The 16,293-nt window shown below is 40.2% G+C and overlaps 1 protein-coding gene across 5 annotated transcripts in view; it reads left to right on the top strand.

The window, feature by feature from the left end:
* Positions 1-16,293, top strand: part of CPED1 (cadherin like and PC-esterase domain containing 1) — a 278,325-nt gene that overhangs the window by 254,061 nt on the left and 7,971 nt on the right. For all 5 annotated transcript variants that reach the window (XM_086691526.1, XM_086691507.1, XM_086691516.1 and 2 more), the window contains 4 exons: positions 26-246; positions 503-604; positions 1,016-1,103; positions 5,371-5,517. In XM_086691526.1, coding sequence (XP_086547652.1) covers positions 26-246; positions 503-604; positions 1,016-1,103; positions 5,371-5,517 — 558 coding nt within the window. The remainder of the gene's footprint in view (positions 1-25; positions 247-502; positions 605-1,015; positions 1,104-5,370; positions 5,518-16,293) is intronic.

Raw genomic sequence — 16,293 nt, 5'->3', positions numbered from 1 at the left:
GCAAATATTTTTCTTTAATTTACAGATTCTTTTCATTGGAGATTCAACCAATAGAGGAATAATGTACTATCTGATCGAAAGACTAAATGAAACCTTGCAAGAATGGCAGAAGGTCCACGGCACAAAATTCTACCACAATGTCAATGGTGGGAAGACTTTGGTCAGTTATTCCTACTATCCCCAGTTCTGGATAAGCCCTTCATTGAGACCAACATTTGAAAAAGCACTTGAACATCTCTTGCAAAGGTACAATGGAACTCTTATGTATGGCACAATGCCATAATGTGCTGATGTTTTACTAGCAGTCATAATGGCTCACTGTATATCAAATGTGCTGAAAAGCTTAAATGCCAAGTAATATGGCTGAAAATGAGTTGGAAACGACAAGGGGGTCCTGTGATCAGGATGCTAGATATGGTTCAGTGAAATGTGAGGCACTGCTGTTAAAATGTTTGCCATCTGTTTCAAGGCAACATGTGTTGTTTTCCTTCCTGGATTTCAGATCACGTCCCCTGGAGAATACAGGCCAGACCGTATTGGTCGTTGGTGGTGTTCAGTGGCTTAATTCCCATCACCTACAAATTATTCACAAGGTTTTGAAGAGGTAGGTTTCTGAAGTAATAACTGTCATTAGTATCCTAAGTTAAAAAGAAAAGTCACCCTTAATGTGACTAAATTTCATCAAGATTTTATCTAAAGAGCAGTTTGTAATTTAGAATAACATACTTGAAGTCTAGTTTAAAATGTTTCAAAATACTTTCGTATCCAATCACTGGATGGCTCTTCATTATCCAAATTTGAATTTACTATGGGTAAAAACATGCCCAATGGCACATAAAACTCTACCCACACACAAAAAAAAAAACACCCTAAAATGTATCATATTTATAAAATGAGAATTTAGTCTTATAAGCTAATTATCACATTCTAGAAGAATTCCAGTGTATTTGTTTATGTAAGCACAAACATCTAGAAATGTAATCAAAGTTTATGACCTCAGAATTCTGATTCACAGGGAAAATTTACTCAATATCCTTGTGATCATCAAAACTTTGGGAATTGGATTTCATCTCCCAGTGGATGGACTGCATTTCTTGACACAGGTAGGCCCATTCCCTCCAGGCTATGTGAACTTTGTGGTTCCTATAAGAATCTTTGCTGGTGTCTGAAAAAGAACCCACAAGACAGTACGCAATACTCAGCAGCCTTCATAAAAATCAAAGGAGGATTGGGGCGCCTGGGTGGCGCAGTCGGTTAAGCGTCCGACTTCAGCCAGGTCACGATCTCGTGGTCCGTGAGTTCGAGCCCCGCGTCGGGCTCTGGGCTGATGGCTCAGAGCCTGGAGCCTGTTTCCGATTCTGTGTCTCCCTCTCTCTCTGCCCCTCCCCCTTTCATGCTCTGTCTCTCTCTGTTCCAAAATTAATAAATGTTTAAAAAAAAAAAAATCAAAGGAGGATAATATAGTTAAGGATTATGATTTCAAACCAGTTATAATTACTCCGGGAAATAAGGAGACCATATCACATGAATACATTGTGGATGCTTTGAGCTCATAAGAGAAGAAAAGGGATGCCGAGCTATGAAAAAAACAAAGAACTGGGGGGTAGATGAGAGAGATTAGGCTTTAAGTATCCCCTTACCCCACTAATGTTTCATACACCTTTAAAGACTCATGCTGGAACCACAAATGAAATTGTCAGTATCAATGAGTACTTTGGGGAAGAGTGGCTTTTTTGAAGATGATTTCTGACTGATTGCTTTTCAAAAAAAAAGTCTTTGAAGTAGTATCATTAGTTTTTCCTTTCCTTGGATATTCATAAGTGGGAGGAGTTAGAAGCCTCTGACCAGTTCTTCTCGAAAAGAGTAAATTAGTCTCAACACTGAATAGAAGTCTAAGAAAAGAAAAGGCAACATCTGTAGGCAAGAGAACCAGCTGCTCTTGTTCAAGTGAGGAGAGTTCACCGGCAGGCAGGTTTGTGTGCAGTTGCTTCAGGGAGCTCAGGGGAGCACTGGGAATTGGGGAGACAGGAAGCTGTCCGTGTACTGTGTAAACTGAGTGAGATTTATTTTTGTATAATAATGTTGAGCTCTCCTAGCTCTCCCCGGTGCAGATTACACAACCCCCTCTCCCTTCTTGCCACCTCGCCTGCCGAGATGCTAGATCTGTGATGCAAAAACAGAACTGGTAGAAAGTGGCCCAAGTCAAGCCTCCAAATTCAGCTTCTTGGAGTTAGTGTGGGGAAGTTAGGGTCACTTAAAATGAGTGCAGGTAGTTTGCATGTTGGGTAGCTGAAGGGTTGGAGACTGTGAGGGATTAGACGAGGGCTCCTTTGATAATTTTTGCTGTGGGTTTTGAGTTAAATCTCCTTTAATGTTATTTGAAGGCTATAGTCAAGGTTACAGTTGATTCTTGAGAATTCTTCTCTGAGCCCCACTTTCCTCCTTGCCAAAACTGGAGTACTTAGGGCCCCTATTTATATGTAGGTTCCTAACTCTGAATCAGTTCATCTGAGCAGATAGCAAACTTTTCTACAGCACTTGCTTTGTGCCAGATCCTGTGTTAAATACTATGCTTCCCACCAGGGCTTTGATGGTCCTCATCAGTCTTTTCAAACTGAATGAAGGCAAAAGGAGGGGAGAAATGGAAAGGAAAGAATAGAATGAAAGAGAAAGGGATAATATCAAGTGGAGGCAGAAAATAAGGGTGAACTCAATCATAGGCTTCCATGGCCATTCACGAGCTTGCCTCTGCCTTCCTCTGTGGACTCATCCCTACATATACACAAACGTGCACAAACACACACACACACACACACACACACACACGCACCACTACTGAGCTCAGTCCTACTGGGCAACTTTCAGTTTCTCAAGCACATCATGCTCTCAGACACTTCCAGGTGTTTGAAATCACTGTTCCTTCCTCATGGAGCCCACCTCTCACCAACTCCTCACCTGAACAACTTCCAGTCACCCTTCCAGTGTTAGTTTACCATGGGGCAGACTTAACTGATGCACTAGACTCAATTGGCTACTCCTGCTATGAGCTCCTATAATAATGTCTTGTGACTTTATTCATGTCGCTCAACAGATACAATCCTTGGTTGTCTGTCTCCCCTGCTAGACTAACCACTGTGAGAGCAAGGACTGGGGAGGGAGGGCTGCATTGCTCACTCTGGTACCCCAAATGCAAAACCCAATTCTCAGCAGATGGTAGATTTTCAAAAAAATATCCCATGCAAGGAGTGAGTGATACTTCATATGATTTAGCTGCTCCCAGATCGCCCCTTCAAGGCTGAAATATTCATTCAACTGGGCCACTGGGAGTGTGACCCAGTAAGGACTCACACCTGACTGCTGACAGTACTGCCTTTCTCTGCAGAGCCCCAACTTGGCAGTGCAGGAGTGCCAAGATTCAGTCCCCTTTCCCCAATTGGGCCATCCCGGAGGGACCGTGCCAGCTCTAAAACTCCCAGGGGGATGCACAAAAAGCCCCTGTTGGAGCTACATCACTTCCTTATAAGTGTTTGATCCCCCAAAGCACTCTACTGTTATGCAAATGCCCATCTCAGAATCTATTTCCCAGAGAACCAACCTTTCTCTAGAAAACTCTCTTAAGAAACTGCTTACTGTAAAGTTCCATATACCTTTCATAATCAGACATATTAAAGTTGAGAAAATACTTGTAACTGGACAAGAAGAAGCCTGCAAACAATATTGAACATCACGGTTCACATGATGGCACAGACGAAATTCACATGTGTTTCCTTGCCCTAGATTCCTTCAGTGGGAATTTTTTCTGTTCACTACTTTTATTTTGGGGGAAATGATGTCACATAAAGATTAGGTATGCTAGCACAGTGGAGAAGACAGAAAATTAGACCTATGTGTACTGCTTCTGTTACTTTGCAGCCTGATCAACAAATGCAAGTGATTCACTTTTTCACCGGGAAAATGAACAGCATTTTTGTCCTTTAGAAAAGGCAAGAGCAATCTCCTCCCTCTGTCAGTTTGGGTTTTCTAAGAAACAGACAGCAGACAAGATTAGCAAAATAAGGGGATTTATTAAGAAGAATGTCTGGAAAGGATAAAGGGAAGGGTGCCAAGTAGGCAGGAAGACTTTCAGGGGATAGCACCCAGTGCATATCCCTCAATCTTGCACCAAATATTTTTTTGAGTGTCTACTATGCATTGGGCACTGTGGTTGGCTGTAATGTGTCTGATATGAAGGGAGTGGAAGGATGGATGAGGTAGGAAGAGTCTCAGACTACAGGTCAGTCTAAGAAAATCCTAACCAGGCTGATGAGGAATCTCAGAGTTAGAGTAGTTAGTGCAGGGTCCCTCTTCTCAGCATTGGATCTGAATTAGACTTTCTGCCAAGCACCATCGTTGCTTTGGACATGGTTGGGAGGGAGGGAAGAATATGATCCAAAAAAGCAGCGGCTGGAAATTTCACTCAATTCTGCTGCCCCCCTGAAGCACACTCCTCTTCTCTGGTGCCCCCACCTCCATCCAATAGGCAAACCTCACTCTGCTTTGGATCCTCTTCCTGAAGCCTCACTGTCCAGCTGTCCCCCTGCCCCTGCACAGCTATTCCTTCTTCTGACTAGCCCAGAGCCCAGCATATTTAAATCCATTAAAGGACTGAGCAAATGTTTACAAATCTATTTCTCCTGTTAGAATACAATGTCTTAAGACCAGGGGCCATGATTTCTTTTCCCTTGTATTCTTGTCCCTTAGCAGAGCTAAGCACAAAACAGACACTAATTAATATTCAAATGACTAAATGAATAAAAGTCCAAATAGATGGAGACAGCCTTTGTGATTTTCAAATTTTGACTTTTAAAGTAAGACTTTTAAATATTTCAATGGATGTTTGTGGGAAATAAAACTAATTTTCATAGAAGGAAAAGTTCCAAACTGTGTGTCATTATAGATATTTATGTGTTGGTGTTTTATATATACATAAATGTTTATATTTATATTTTGAATAAAAAACTGATAACACATCTTTACTTAAGAAATGAATGTGAAGGGCACCTGGGTGGCTCAGTCATTTGAGCCTCTGCCTCTTCATTTTGGCTCAGATCACGATACTCTGCATTGGGCTCCATGCTGAGAGTGGACCCTGCTTAAGATTCTCTCTCTCCCTCTACCACTACCCCCCCCCCCACTGCTCTCTCGCTTTCTCTCTCTCTCTCTCTCTGTCTCTCTAAAATAAAATTTAAAAAAATGCATGTGAAATTAAGTCTTTTTCCTGCAGTGGGATCTATCTGTAAAAAAGACGATATTTACATGATTTCTACCTGAGTTATTAAATCATAAAACAATCCTCAATAAAAATTCTCATTCTTCTCTTTTGCAATACAGAGTGAAGTTCAGAACTTATGGAAAGAAAATTTGATTATTCTGGATGCTGCAAAGACATATGGCTATGAAGTGGTTGACACATTTACTATAACGATGGGGCGATACAAAGAGTTTTTGCAGGGGACGTGTGGATGTCATTTCCATGAGGTATTTACGCTGGCTCTTTATTTATTGTATCTTTTGATTGGTTAGATTTCTCATTATATCTTTAATTATATTCTGAGTCTTATTTTGTATTAAAAAACTATGTCCGGAGGAGATTAAATGATGTATTCACCATTACTCAGCCAGAGCATTTAGCAACCACAACTTGAGACTCTACAAAATAAGATGTTAAAAAAGAATTAGTTTTTATGTAGACATTTAAAAACTAGGATCACTGGTCAATGAAAGCAGGAAGATGGAAACGTGGAGAGCACTTGCCTTGACTAACACTCTCAACCTTCCCATAGGAAATTGTGGCCAAAGAAGGTATAAAATGTCTTTGGTGGAGCATGAAAATCAAGACAATTTAATGTGCTAAACTAATGAATGACCTTCCTTTGGTTTATCTAATGCATTAGACAGGTGGGCCTGTGTTTTGAGTAGTCCCCAACACCCCGTGGTGAAAATTATTTCATTTGCGGTCAGTAATGTATTAGGCTAAACTGATAAGGTGATAGCAGACAATAATTTTAACCTCCCTTCCCCCCCACCATTTTTTCAAACTCTGTGATTATTTCCTCTTTATATCACTTGAATAAAATCTTAGTAAGTCCCATAACTTTAAAACAACTTTCAGATAATAAGAATGAAAAATTATTTTCAGGCGTAAGAAGAATGACAGTTCAGTACTAAAATTGCCCAGTCCTGTTATAACCACATGAAGTCATTTCCTTCCCCCAGCTCAGGCCCTCTTGGGTCTCAAAGCCCAAAGGAGGAGAGAGGGTATAGGAGCTTTCTTTCCTCTTTCTCTCACCCGTTTCGTCACTGGGTCAGGTTAGGGAGATGTTAAGGACAATGAAAGTCTTACTTGACTGGTGTAAGCATAACCCATTGATGTGCTTTCTGGGTAGGGCATGCTAATTCTTGTTAAAGTGCTTTCGTAGACTTCCTTGAAGACCCTCCTTCCCACTGGGGCCCTCTGACTATGCCTTCCTTGATAGAGGCAATACCTGGGCCCCTTGACTTCCAATTGTCCCTCCCTCTGTTGTGGGTCACCTTGCCACTCCAGGCACCCTCCTGAAAACTATTCAAAATAGCACTAGGCTTGCTATACTGTTGCCCACCTTTGATCCACCAGAAACACTCATGCACACTTGCTCTGCTGTTGCTAGAAATAGAGTTAGCTGCCAATACAGCCCTCTCTCTCTTTCACTCTTTCTTGCTCTTGGTCTCACTCTTGCTCTCTCATTCTCCTGGCCATCTTAAAGCTCATCTATAGCCACAGTGTCTCATACCAATTCTAATGCTCCCCAAACCCTAAAGGACACACGTCCACTTCTTAAAGTTGGTCTCTCGAAGGCCCCTCTCATTTGGCTTGAAGCAAGGGTAAAGCAATTCCTTATGAGGGAGAAAGACTGTCAATCATCTGGACAACTCACATGGAAAATCTCTCTCTTCCTTCGTCTTCATTTCCCTACTCTTTTAATGAGACAAAGGTTTGCAAAACTGGATTTTGTCTATACTTTTTCAAGTTTTGCATACATTGTTTTGGAGTATGAAGTTACTTGGCTCCTGTTGTTTGCTCTAGATCTTAGGAGCTTCTGCTGAAAGTGCAATGGAAGAAAAAACTGCAATGTCTCATCTGATCTTTTTGCCAGACACGGGATCTCTTGTTCTTTCTCAAATGGCCCCCTTGGTAAACCAGAAGGCAGTCATTGGACTGACTAGGGAAATGACCACTAAAGGTTTCTTGGATCCTGTTTTTCAGCCTTAAGATGACTATCAGAATTCATTTTGGTCCTCAGATTTTTACGGCTACCCAAAGTTACTGACACTGCATTGGTTCTTCTGGATATGTTATATTTTTTCTATGTTATATTTTTTACATATAATTTTGTAGGACAAATGGAGCTGCATCTCAGGGAAGTGGGAGCCTGCACCCACAGTAGACAGCATGGCATTTTAAGTTTTGGTCTAGCAACTTGAAGCTTGGCCATGCTGTTGCAGCACGGATTTTACACTGTAGGAGACTATGTGTTTATTTATTTCTTCCACACACAAAAAAATATAACACCCTTTGAGTTCCTATTCTATTTGCAAAAAGTCAAGACTTAGAGACACAAGAGCAGGTAGCCAGAAAGGGGAAAAAATAACCTTACAGCTGAGCCAGCCCAGTATCATAGTTGGCTGCAAAAACAAGTCAAAGGTTGCCAAAACCCACATAAAACAGGGACTTTGAAAGACAATATACTGATCTTTTTTTTTTTTTTGCCTCTTTTAGAAAAGGTTTATTTATTTACTTATTTTTATATAATGTGTCTTCAATTAGTATTTTAGGGGAGGGTATCTGTTTTTCTTTTTCATCTTTAGTGCTCGGGAAGTCTAAAAAGGAGAAGTCTTCCAAAGATTTCCAGCATGGCTCCAATTAAAAACAGAAGATGCCCTTCCCACATGATTGCATTACATGTGTCTCCTGCCACAGCATTAACCGGTTGACACTAATAGTCATGGAATTTGAGAACTACAACAAAGGCTCTTTGAACCATCAGAACTAGAATATTGGCTTATAAATATTACTTATAAAAATAGCTTTAATTTGCATAGCAATAATTTAAGCATGTCAGGTGAAATTATGTCACTTATTTGACTTTATAATTATATGTAATCATCATGTACAAATTGTTTTTTAAGCCCTATTTTTTAAGTTTATTTATTTATTTTGAAAGATAGCAGATAGGGGATAGCAGATCCCAGAATTTATCAGAGAGAGAGAGAGAAAGAGAGAGAGCAGGAGGGGCAGAGAGAGAGGGAGAGAGAGAGAATCCTAAGCAGGCTCCACACTATCGGTGCAGAGCCCAATATAGGGCTCGAACTCACGAACATGAGATCATGACTTGAGCCAAAACCAAGAGTCAGATGCTTAACTGACTGAGCCACCCAGGTGCCTCAAGCCCTATTTTTAATGCATGTTGACTTGGCAAGCTACATAGGTATCCTTCAAATTATCTTAATTGATTCTGGAGCAGCATTACCATTTTGAAGTTTTATTTTTTGAGCTAAAATACTTCTGGGGGCATTTGCCTTTCCAGTTACACTGGAGAGTGATAAGGTCATCTTTCTCAACTGGCTCTCTTCATCACAAAGTCTCTACACCCGTTCATCACTTTGGCATAATTGCTACTTAAGTCTTGAACAAAATGCACCTCTTGTAGCTCAGGACGTTTCTACTGCTGACACTGAGGTTTTACAATCTTTCTACGCTATCACCCAACATCTTAAATCACTGTTAGCTTATTATAAAGAATCAAGAAAATCTAAAGGCCCTTGCAAAGTATGATTTGATGATTAATGTAGCAAGCCAGGGAAAAGGAGATTATTGGCCTCATGTAAAACATATTAAAGGACAGAAATTTGTTAATAATAACCATTTTTTTCCCTCTGTGCTCATCTTATGAGCTGACAAAGCAATTTGTCATACAGGAATAGCAAGAATTAAAATCAGCTGTGCTAGAACCATGAGAATTTGAGTTTGTATCTTCTGGTGTTCAATTAAGCCATTCCCACAATAGATCCTCACATACCTAAGAAGGATTGCTACAACAATTACAGTAAGATCTTGTTGCGTCCTCTGATTTGTCGTTAGGATTCTATCAGAGACATAACACACCTGCATCAGTTGACTCTTGTTGCCACAGGTAAGATGAGAGGTCTCAGCCCACCTCTTTCATCTGTCAAGTCACCACGAGAGAGAGTATGTTGCCGCCATGGATCTCTAAACAATTTCCCAACCGGTGTGCATCAATGTTGACTAAAATGTTCCTGCTGGTTAAAAAAGCAGGTGTTTCTCTTCATGGGCAGAAATGGAATTTTGTTTTCCCAACATTTATGCAGGACAACAAACAGGATCCAGGTAGTTTTTTCCCAAGAGTGGTTTTGGATGGTGCTGTTAGTTATGTGGCAAACATCTAGTGTGAACAAGCTAAAACCTGGGAAGGATACAAAAATATTATCAGCCCAAACCTGGCTGCAGGAGGGGCAAAACCACAATGGTTACGTGATTATTAATTAGTCTAATCAGCTGTACAGACCTTATATGATATCTCTGTTTTCTGGCAGATGTAGCTACACCTCTTGCCTCAGTTCTCCCCCCAACCCGCAAAAAAAAAAAAAAAAAAAAAAAAAAAATCCCTCTGATCACTACCCAGCTCTAATACCACTAGGTTTCCTTTCATTCTGGAACCATGGAAAGAAAAGATTGTTAGTTCTTTGTGAGAGATGGTTTCCTATTACTATTTAATCTTCATCTTATACTCTTGATTATTTAAGTTTAATTATGTAAACAAAAGCTTATCTGGCCTAGAAAATTTTCCTTCTGTGTTATGGGCTTAAAGTTTTTCCCTTTCTCCCTCAAACTTTAAAAAGTTGTCATAAACACAATGAAGAAAAAAGCCTTTAAATTCATTTATCCAGAAAATTGTGGTAATGACTTTTGGAGAAAAAAGAACAACTGATTCAAATACAGTTAGTGTGGATAGCAGATCTCAGAATTTATCAGCATGGCTATTTTTTTTTTTTTAATTTTAACGTTTATTTATTTTTGAGACAGAGAGAGAGCATGAACAGGGGAGGAGCAGAGAGAGAGGGAGACACAGAATCCGAAACAGGCTCCAGGCTCTGAGCGGTCAGCACAGAGCCCGATGCGGGGCTCGAACTCACGGACTGTGAGATCATGACCTGAGCCGAAGTCGGATGCTTAACTGACCGAGCCACCCAGGCGCCCCTCAGCATGGCTATTTTTAATAAATTAGCAATGGCAATTTAATTCAACAAAATTTTGTGTCTGTGTGAGCTGTACTAACTACTATAAAATGAGCTAGGAGAACATTTTTTAGGGTCTCCTTGAGTATCTCAAACTCAACATATCCCCAAAGAGAGAAGTATAATAGTCCCTTTAAACTTTCTTCTCTAGAAGGCCTGGATTTTCTTTATTGCACTCTCATTTACAAACTAGTATCATTCTTGACTCCTTCTTATCTTTCCCCAGCCCACAACAACCTCTGACCAGCTACTTACCAAGTCCTTACCTACTAAATATTCTGCTGAACCTTTCTCCATACTCTGTTCCAGTTGCCTCAACCTTGTTTATTCTTTTATTTAATTTGTTTGTGAGTCCAGTTCTTGAGCTAAATGGTAGTGATGCAAACATAAATAACAAACATTCTCTTCCCTCAAGACAGTGTAGTCAGGGGATCAGGCATAAAAGCCCATATTATGAAACAATATGTTAAGTAGCATGTTATACATATAAATAGGATATTGTGATAACACCAAGAAAGGGCACTTAACCCAATCTGAAGATTGAGTGAACCTCCTCTTGAAAATTGTCCAAGTTGATTGTCAAAGGATGAGTAGTCAGGCTAATAGGGTGATGGCAGAAAGGAGGCCATTCAACCCCATGGGACAATGTAAACCACATTAGCTTTGAAATAACTTGATGTTCTCAGGAAATCACAGGCAATTCTGTATATTGTAGAACATCGACTATAATAGGGTCCTGGGAAAGGTGGGCTAAGGCCAGATCATAGTTAAGAGCTTAGACTGTATCCTATAGGTAGTGGAGAGCCAATGAAAGGTTTTATAGAGAAATGAGATGGTCACATATTTGTTTCAAATAGGTAAGTCTGATAACATCAAGGGGGACAGAGTGAAAGAGGACAGAGTCTGGGAGAGAAGTTAGGAGACTTTTTCAGAAGTCAGGTGAGAGATGACAAAAGCTCGCCCAAATCAGGACAGAGACTGCAAGCATAAGAGAGAAGGAGAATACAAGCCCTATTTTAAAAATAAAACCTGTAGATCTTATCTGCAGCATGAGGGAGTAGAAAGACTCAAAGACGATTCCTAACTTGGATGATGGATTAGAGCTGAACCAGCAACTGAGTCAGAGAATGACAGAAGGTACAAGCTCAGGGAAAAGATGATGAATTCAGTTTTGAACATGTTATGTTTGAGATGCCTGTAGGACATCCAGGTGGAGATCTCTTACAGGCAGTTGGCTATACAAGTCTGAAGCTTGAGGTGCAGGGTGGGGCTGGAGATAAAAAGTTGGACGTCATTAGAAAACAGAACAGTTGAAACAATGAAAATAGATCATCCAGAAAAAGTGAGTAGAGTAAGAGGAACTGAGGATAGAACTCTTGGAGACACCAATATTTAAGCAAAGTTTGGAGAAATAGGAACATTTGAATTTAGAAAATAAACTGATAGAGGAAAACTCAGTAGAGTGTGGTATGACGAAAAGTCAAAAAGTGAAAATTTGTAGAGATCGAAATAGCATTAATGTTGTCAAATGTAATGGATAGATTTATTAAGATACGGATTTTTAAATAGTCATGGATTTGGCATTGAGAAGGTCTTTTCTGATCACTTTAAGAGAAATTTCAGTTATTTCAGCCTCGGTGGCTCAGTCGGTTAAGTGTCCAACTTCGACTCAGGTAATGATCGCATGGTTTGTGGTTTCGATCCCCACATTGGGCTCTGTGCTGACAGCTCAGAGCCTGGACCATACTTCAGATTCTCTGTCTCTGTCTCTCCACCCCTCCCACAGTTGACTCTATTTCTCTCTCAAAAATAAATAAACATTAAAAAAAAAATAGTGATTGCAGTAAAGGGGCTCCTGAGTGGCTCAGTCAGTTAAGCATCCATCTTTGGCTCAGATAGTGATCTCACAGTTCGTGAGTTCAAGCCCTTTGTCAGGCTCTGGACTGACAGCTCAGAGCCTGGAGGCTCCTTCAAATTCTGTGTCTCCCTCTCTCTCTCTGCCCCTCTTCCACTTGTGCTCTCTCTCTCAAAAATAAATAAACTTTTTTTTTAAAGAGCAATTTCAATAAAATTTTAGGGGCACAAATAAGACTACAATAGATTGAGGAGGTATAAGAAACGAGAAAAGGAGACTGGAAAGCCTTTCAACAAGTGAAAATAAGAAAAAGGTGGGGCACTCGGTTGAATGTCCAACTGTCCAACTCTTGATTTCAGCTCTGTCATGATCCCAGGGTTGTGGAGTCTGCTTAAGATTCTCTCTCTCCCTCTCTCTTTTCCTTTCTCTATCTCCCCTCTCTTGAAGGAAGGAAGGAAGGAAGGAAGGAAGGAAGGAAGGAAGGAAGGAAGGAAGGAAGGAAAGAAGTAAGAAAAAAGAAAGAAAGAAATGGGGAAAGATACTGGACTTAGACAAAGTAGTCTAGGGTAGGAGGAACTGCTTTTCATGTTTATGGGCAGAAAGAGAATAATCTCTACCACAGAATACATCAAGAATACAAGAGGGCATAGGAGGAAGGCCCCTGATAATGTGGGGGGAGGATCAAGTCAAGGACACTGTAAATAGTTGGTCGGGTGCTGCTAAATGAACAAGGTTGGCTGGAGGGCCTCTTCTTCTCTATGATGTATTTGCCCTAGACTTTTGCAATATTTTCATCTTAGAACCTTCACTTTCAACTACTCAAATTCATCCTTCATATCCCCACCAGGATGTGTCTATAGTTCCAACCCAATGTTGTCATTCAAAACCTTTCGATGGCCCTGTAACTAAAGAGGAATCACATGAGCTTTCACTGCCTACCATTCCTAAACCCCTTTTGGGGGAAAGCGACTCTAGACAGTTTATTCCGTGTAAAATAATTTGTGCTCATTCCATCATCTGCAAGTGAATTCTAGCTTTTTCCACTGGATGATTAGATTAGAAATCAGTGCCTGCTGAAAATGAATTCCTTAGCCCTAAGGGAGCCCAGTCTTTCCTGGGATGGTTTGCTACAAAATCCTGTTCTGGAAGGAGCATCCTCTATTGAATGGTGGTAACAGCAATTACATCAGGGTCTCTTTCTTAAAAAGGATAATTAAATAAAAGATGAACGAAGAGTGCCAGTCACTCTATGTGAACTAGTGTTATGACCCCATGAGTCAGCTGTACATGCCAACGTCTGCAGTACTAGAACCTAGAATGTCAGTATGCCTAAGAAAGAGATGTTGACCCATAACTATTTCATGTTTTTTGCAGTAAACCCTCATTTTGGGGGGATAGTGCCAACCTTTAAAAGTCAAGCTAAGATGGGCTCTGCACTACCTTGATTAGCATTTTCTACTTTATGTTTTGATGCTCTACCCAAGTAAAAACAGGATCTGTGGTTTGGGGAATTCTGTGTACTCCTCCACTGTAAAGATTCTCAAATAATATTAGTATTTTAAATGATCCAAAAAGCCGTTACAGCAAAGAAACTATTTAACTTAGTTTGACCCAGTTTTCCCCAAACATTTTTGACCACAGAACCACTTTTCTTTTTTTAATAACACTGTTAACACCTCACTAAGCACACTTTGGAAAAACTAGCGTACAGAAGAAGGTCAAAAATCATGCATGGAGTACAGATTAAATGTGGCAGAATGACCGCAAGCATTTATCTTCTCTTCCACTTGAAACTCCACCAAAAGACTTTAAAGACATAAAGCTATTCACCTCCCTCCCCCCAAAAAGACAGAATAAGAAATAACTCATAAGAGATAAGAAATCCGAATTCATTTTAAGAAGTTTAACTTAGCTTACAGAAGAGGTTACAGTGGAAAATGAGAGAGAGGATAGATACCAACTAGAGAGGAAGGCACACTTGCCCGCAGAGCCTCTGGTTGACCCAGACTTGAACGAGCCCAGAGCAGAAGAAGGCGGGGCTGAGACACGGGTCAATCTGTAGGCAAAACTGGTGGACCCCGAATCCCTCGCCCCACCCCACCCCGTGGCTGTCCATATATACCTCCATATATACGATTTCTTTTAAAATTGAACATCAGAGATGGACTCAGAAACACGGGTATGGAAAAGAACAAATTAATCTAGAGGCTGAACTCGGAAAAATGCATGTACAAGTTGGCACCTGAAGGGTAGAGCCCCTAAACTTCCCCCCAAACCATCCAAAATACCAGCAGACAGGCGCGCACCGCCTCACGCAAGGGGCTAGAGGACTCTTCTGACAAGAAACGGAGGGGCCCAATCGAAGATCCTTCAAAAGCCACAGTTGTGCTCAGCGGATCCCTACGGTGAAGTCGGCAGTTTGAATGTTGGTCCACACAAATTGGTTCTAAGTAACATTTTCTTGCTTAAATAAAACTTCTCAGCTCAAGAGAGATTGATGGAAACAAATACCTGCAAGTTAAGGTCAAAATAGATTCCAAGACCCAAGATGTACATCTAAACAGAGCAAGGTTGGAACTTAGGTTGTAATAATTACACTAATGAAAGTCTTTTATATTATATCAAGAATTCAGTGACATGAATATTCAGCCACTTCGGAAATTGAGTTTAAAACGGGAATTAGTCTCTGGAGAGCTGCATAGGAGTACAAGATAGAACCAACAGTTTAACATTAAATTGGTAAGCTACTGGTCTATGCCTCCTTATAATCAGTCTGCTCACCTCAGAGCAGAATTTGTTCCCAGAGCCAGAAACTGAGGTCTGCCTAAGGAGCAGGAGTTAAAAAGCAGCTGTCAGAGTAAGAAGGACTGGAGATTTGGAGGTAGGGGGGAGAGACTGAGACACTGCAAATTTGGAAACACCAAAAACAAAAAACAATTCCTCATTCCTAAAGAAAACTTTAGTCTTGCCCTCTAATCCTCAGCATCTTTGACCCATTCAGAAGTTGGACTGCCTTCAATCAAAACATACTTATTTCATGTGGCCATGATTCAATATTGGGGGGCGGGGGTGAAAAAAATCATTATTATCTGTAAAAATTGTACGATTTCCTGAAATGGAACCATGAATTATAAGGACTGGCTTGTAGCTATTGTTTGTTGCTTTATTTTTATTCCATTTCTGTGAATTCTTGGGCTACTTTTTTCAGCTGGTCATAAATTTGGTGACTGGATCTTGGATTGAATGTCATGGCTGCAGAATGACTATACCAAATAAAAAGTACTTCAATAGTATACATTTGTTTTAAAAGACCACATTAGCACATTTTGGTCAAGCTCATGTTTTCCAACCGTGGAAAGCCATTACCCTCATTCTTTATAGCCCATCCCTGTCCGTGAAACACGTTTATAATCAGAACATCCCCCTTAATCCAGTCTAGAGAGATTTTGGAACGCTTGAGCCACTGAAAATTGTTTTCTATTTTGTTCTGTGGATCTGGAACCACATCAGAAGTTCCTTGGGTGTTATTCAGGGTAAGATCAGTTTTAGGAAAGGTATTTGCTTATAATCTGCCTGACACATTTCCAGTAATTCACCAAGCTTTCCCTTTTTGTAGTAACTTTTCAAAAATTCTAAGTTATTTCAGATGCAGCAGTTAATTGACATGGTAATATACTCATTCTGATTAAAATTTATGTGAAATCAATTTTGAGGGTTGAAATTACATGCATTTAATAGTAAAAGTTGCAACGTTAGTTTTGTTGTGTAAATTTATAACAGTTTTTCATTTGTTTGGGTAGTCTTAAAATAACCATTGGACAAAACCAGTCAAGTTGAAATGTGGCCATTTGTATGCCTTCTAAAATGTGTTTGTGCCCAGGTCTTTAATTACATAGATATGTAGAAAGATCTACAATCATAAACTGGGAGATCTCTTAGCATATAAGGAACCTATGAAAAAGTAAAACTTACTTCTGCACGCCAAAGCACAGAATTTCAATTCTTGTCACCCTGGGTCACAGAAAATGTGATCATCCACATTTCTATAATATGTTATCATGACAGCAATTGCTTCCAGCACCAAAATTACTCCTAAGTTTCTATAG

This window comes from Puma concolor, chromosome A2, assembly GCF_028749965.1.
Source record: "Puma concolor isolate L17-30 chromosome A2, mPumCon1.1.hap2, whole genome shotgun sequence".
Lineage (NCBI taxonomy): Eukaryota > Metazoa > Chordata > Mammalia > Carnivora > Felidae > Puma > Puma concolor.
This window is presented reverse-complemented; position numbering and strand designations above follow the sequence as displayed.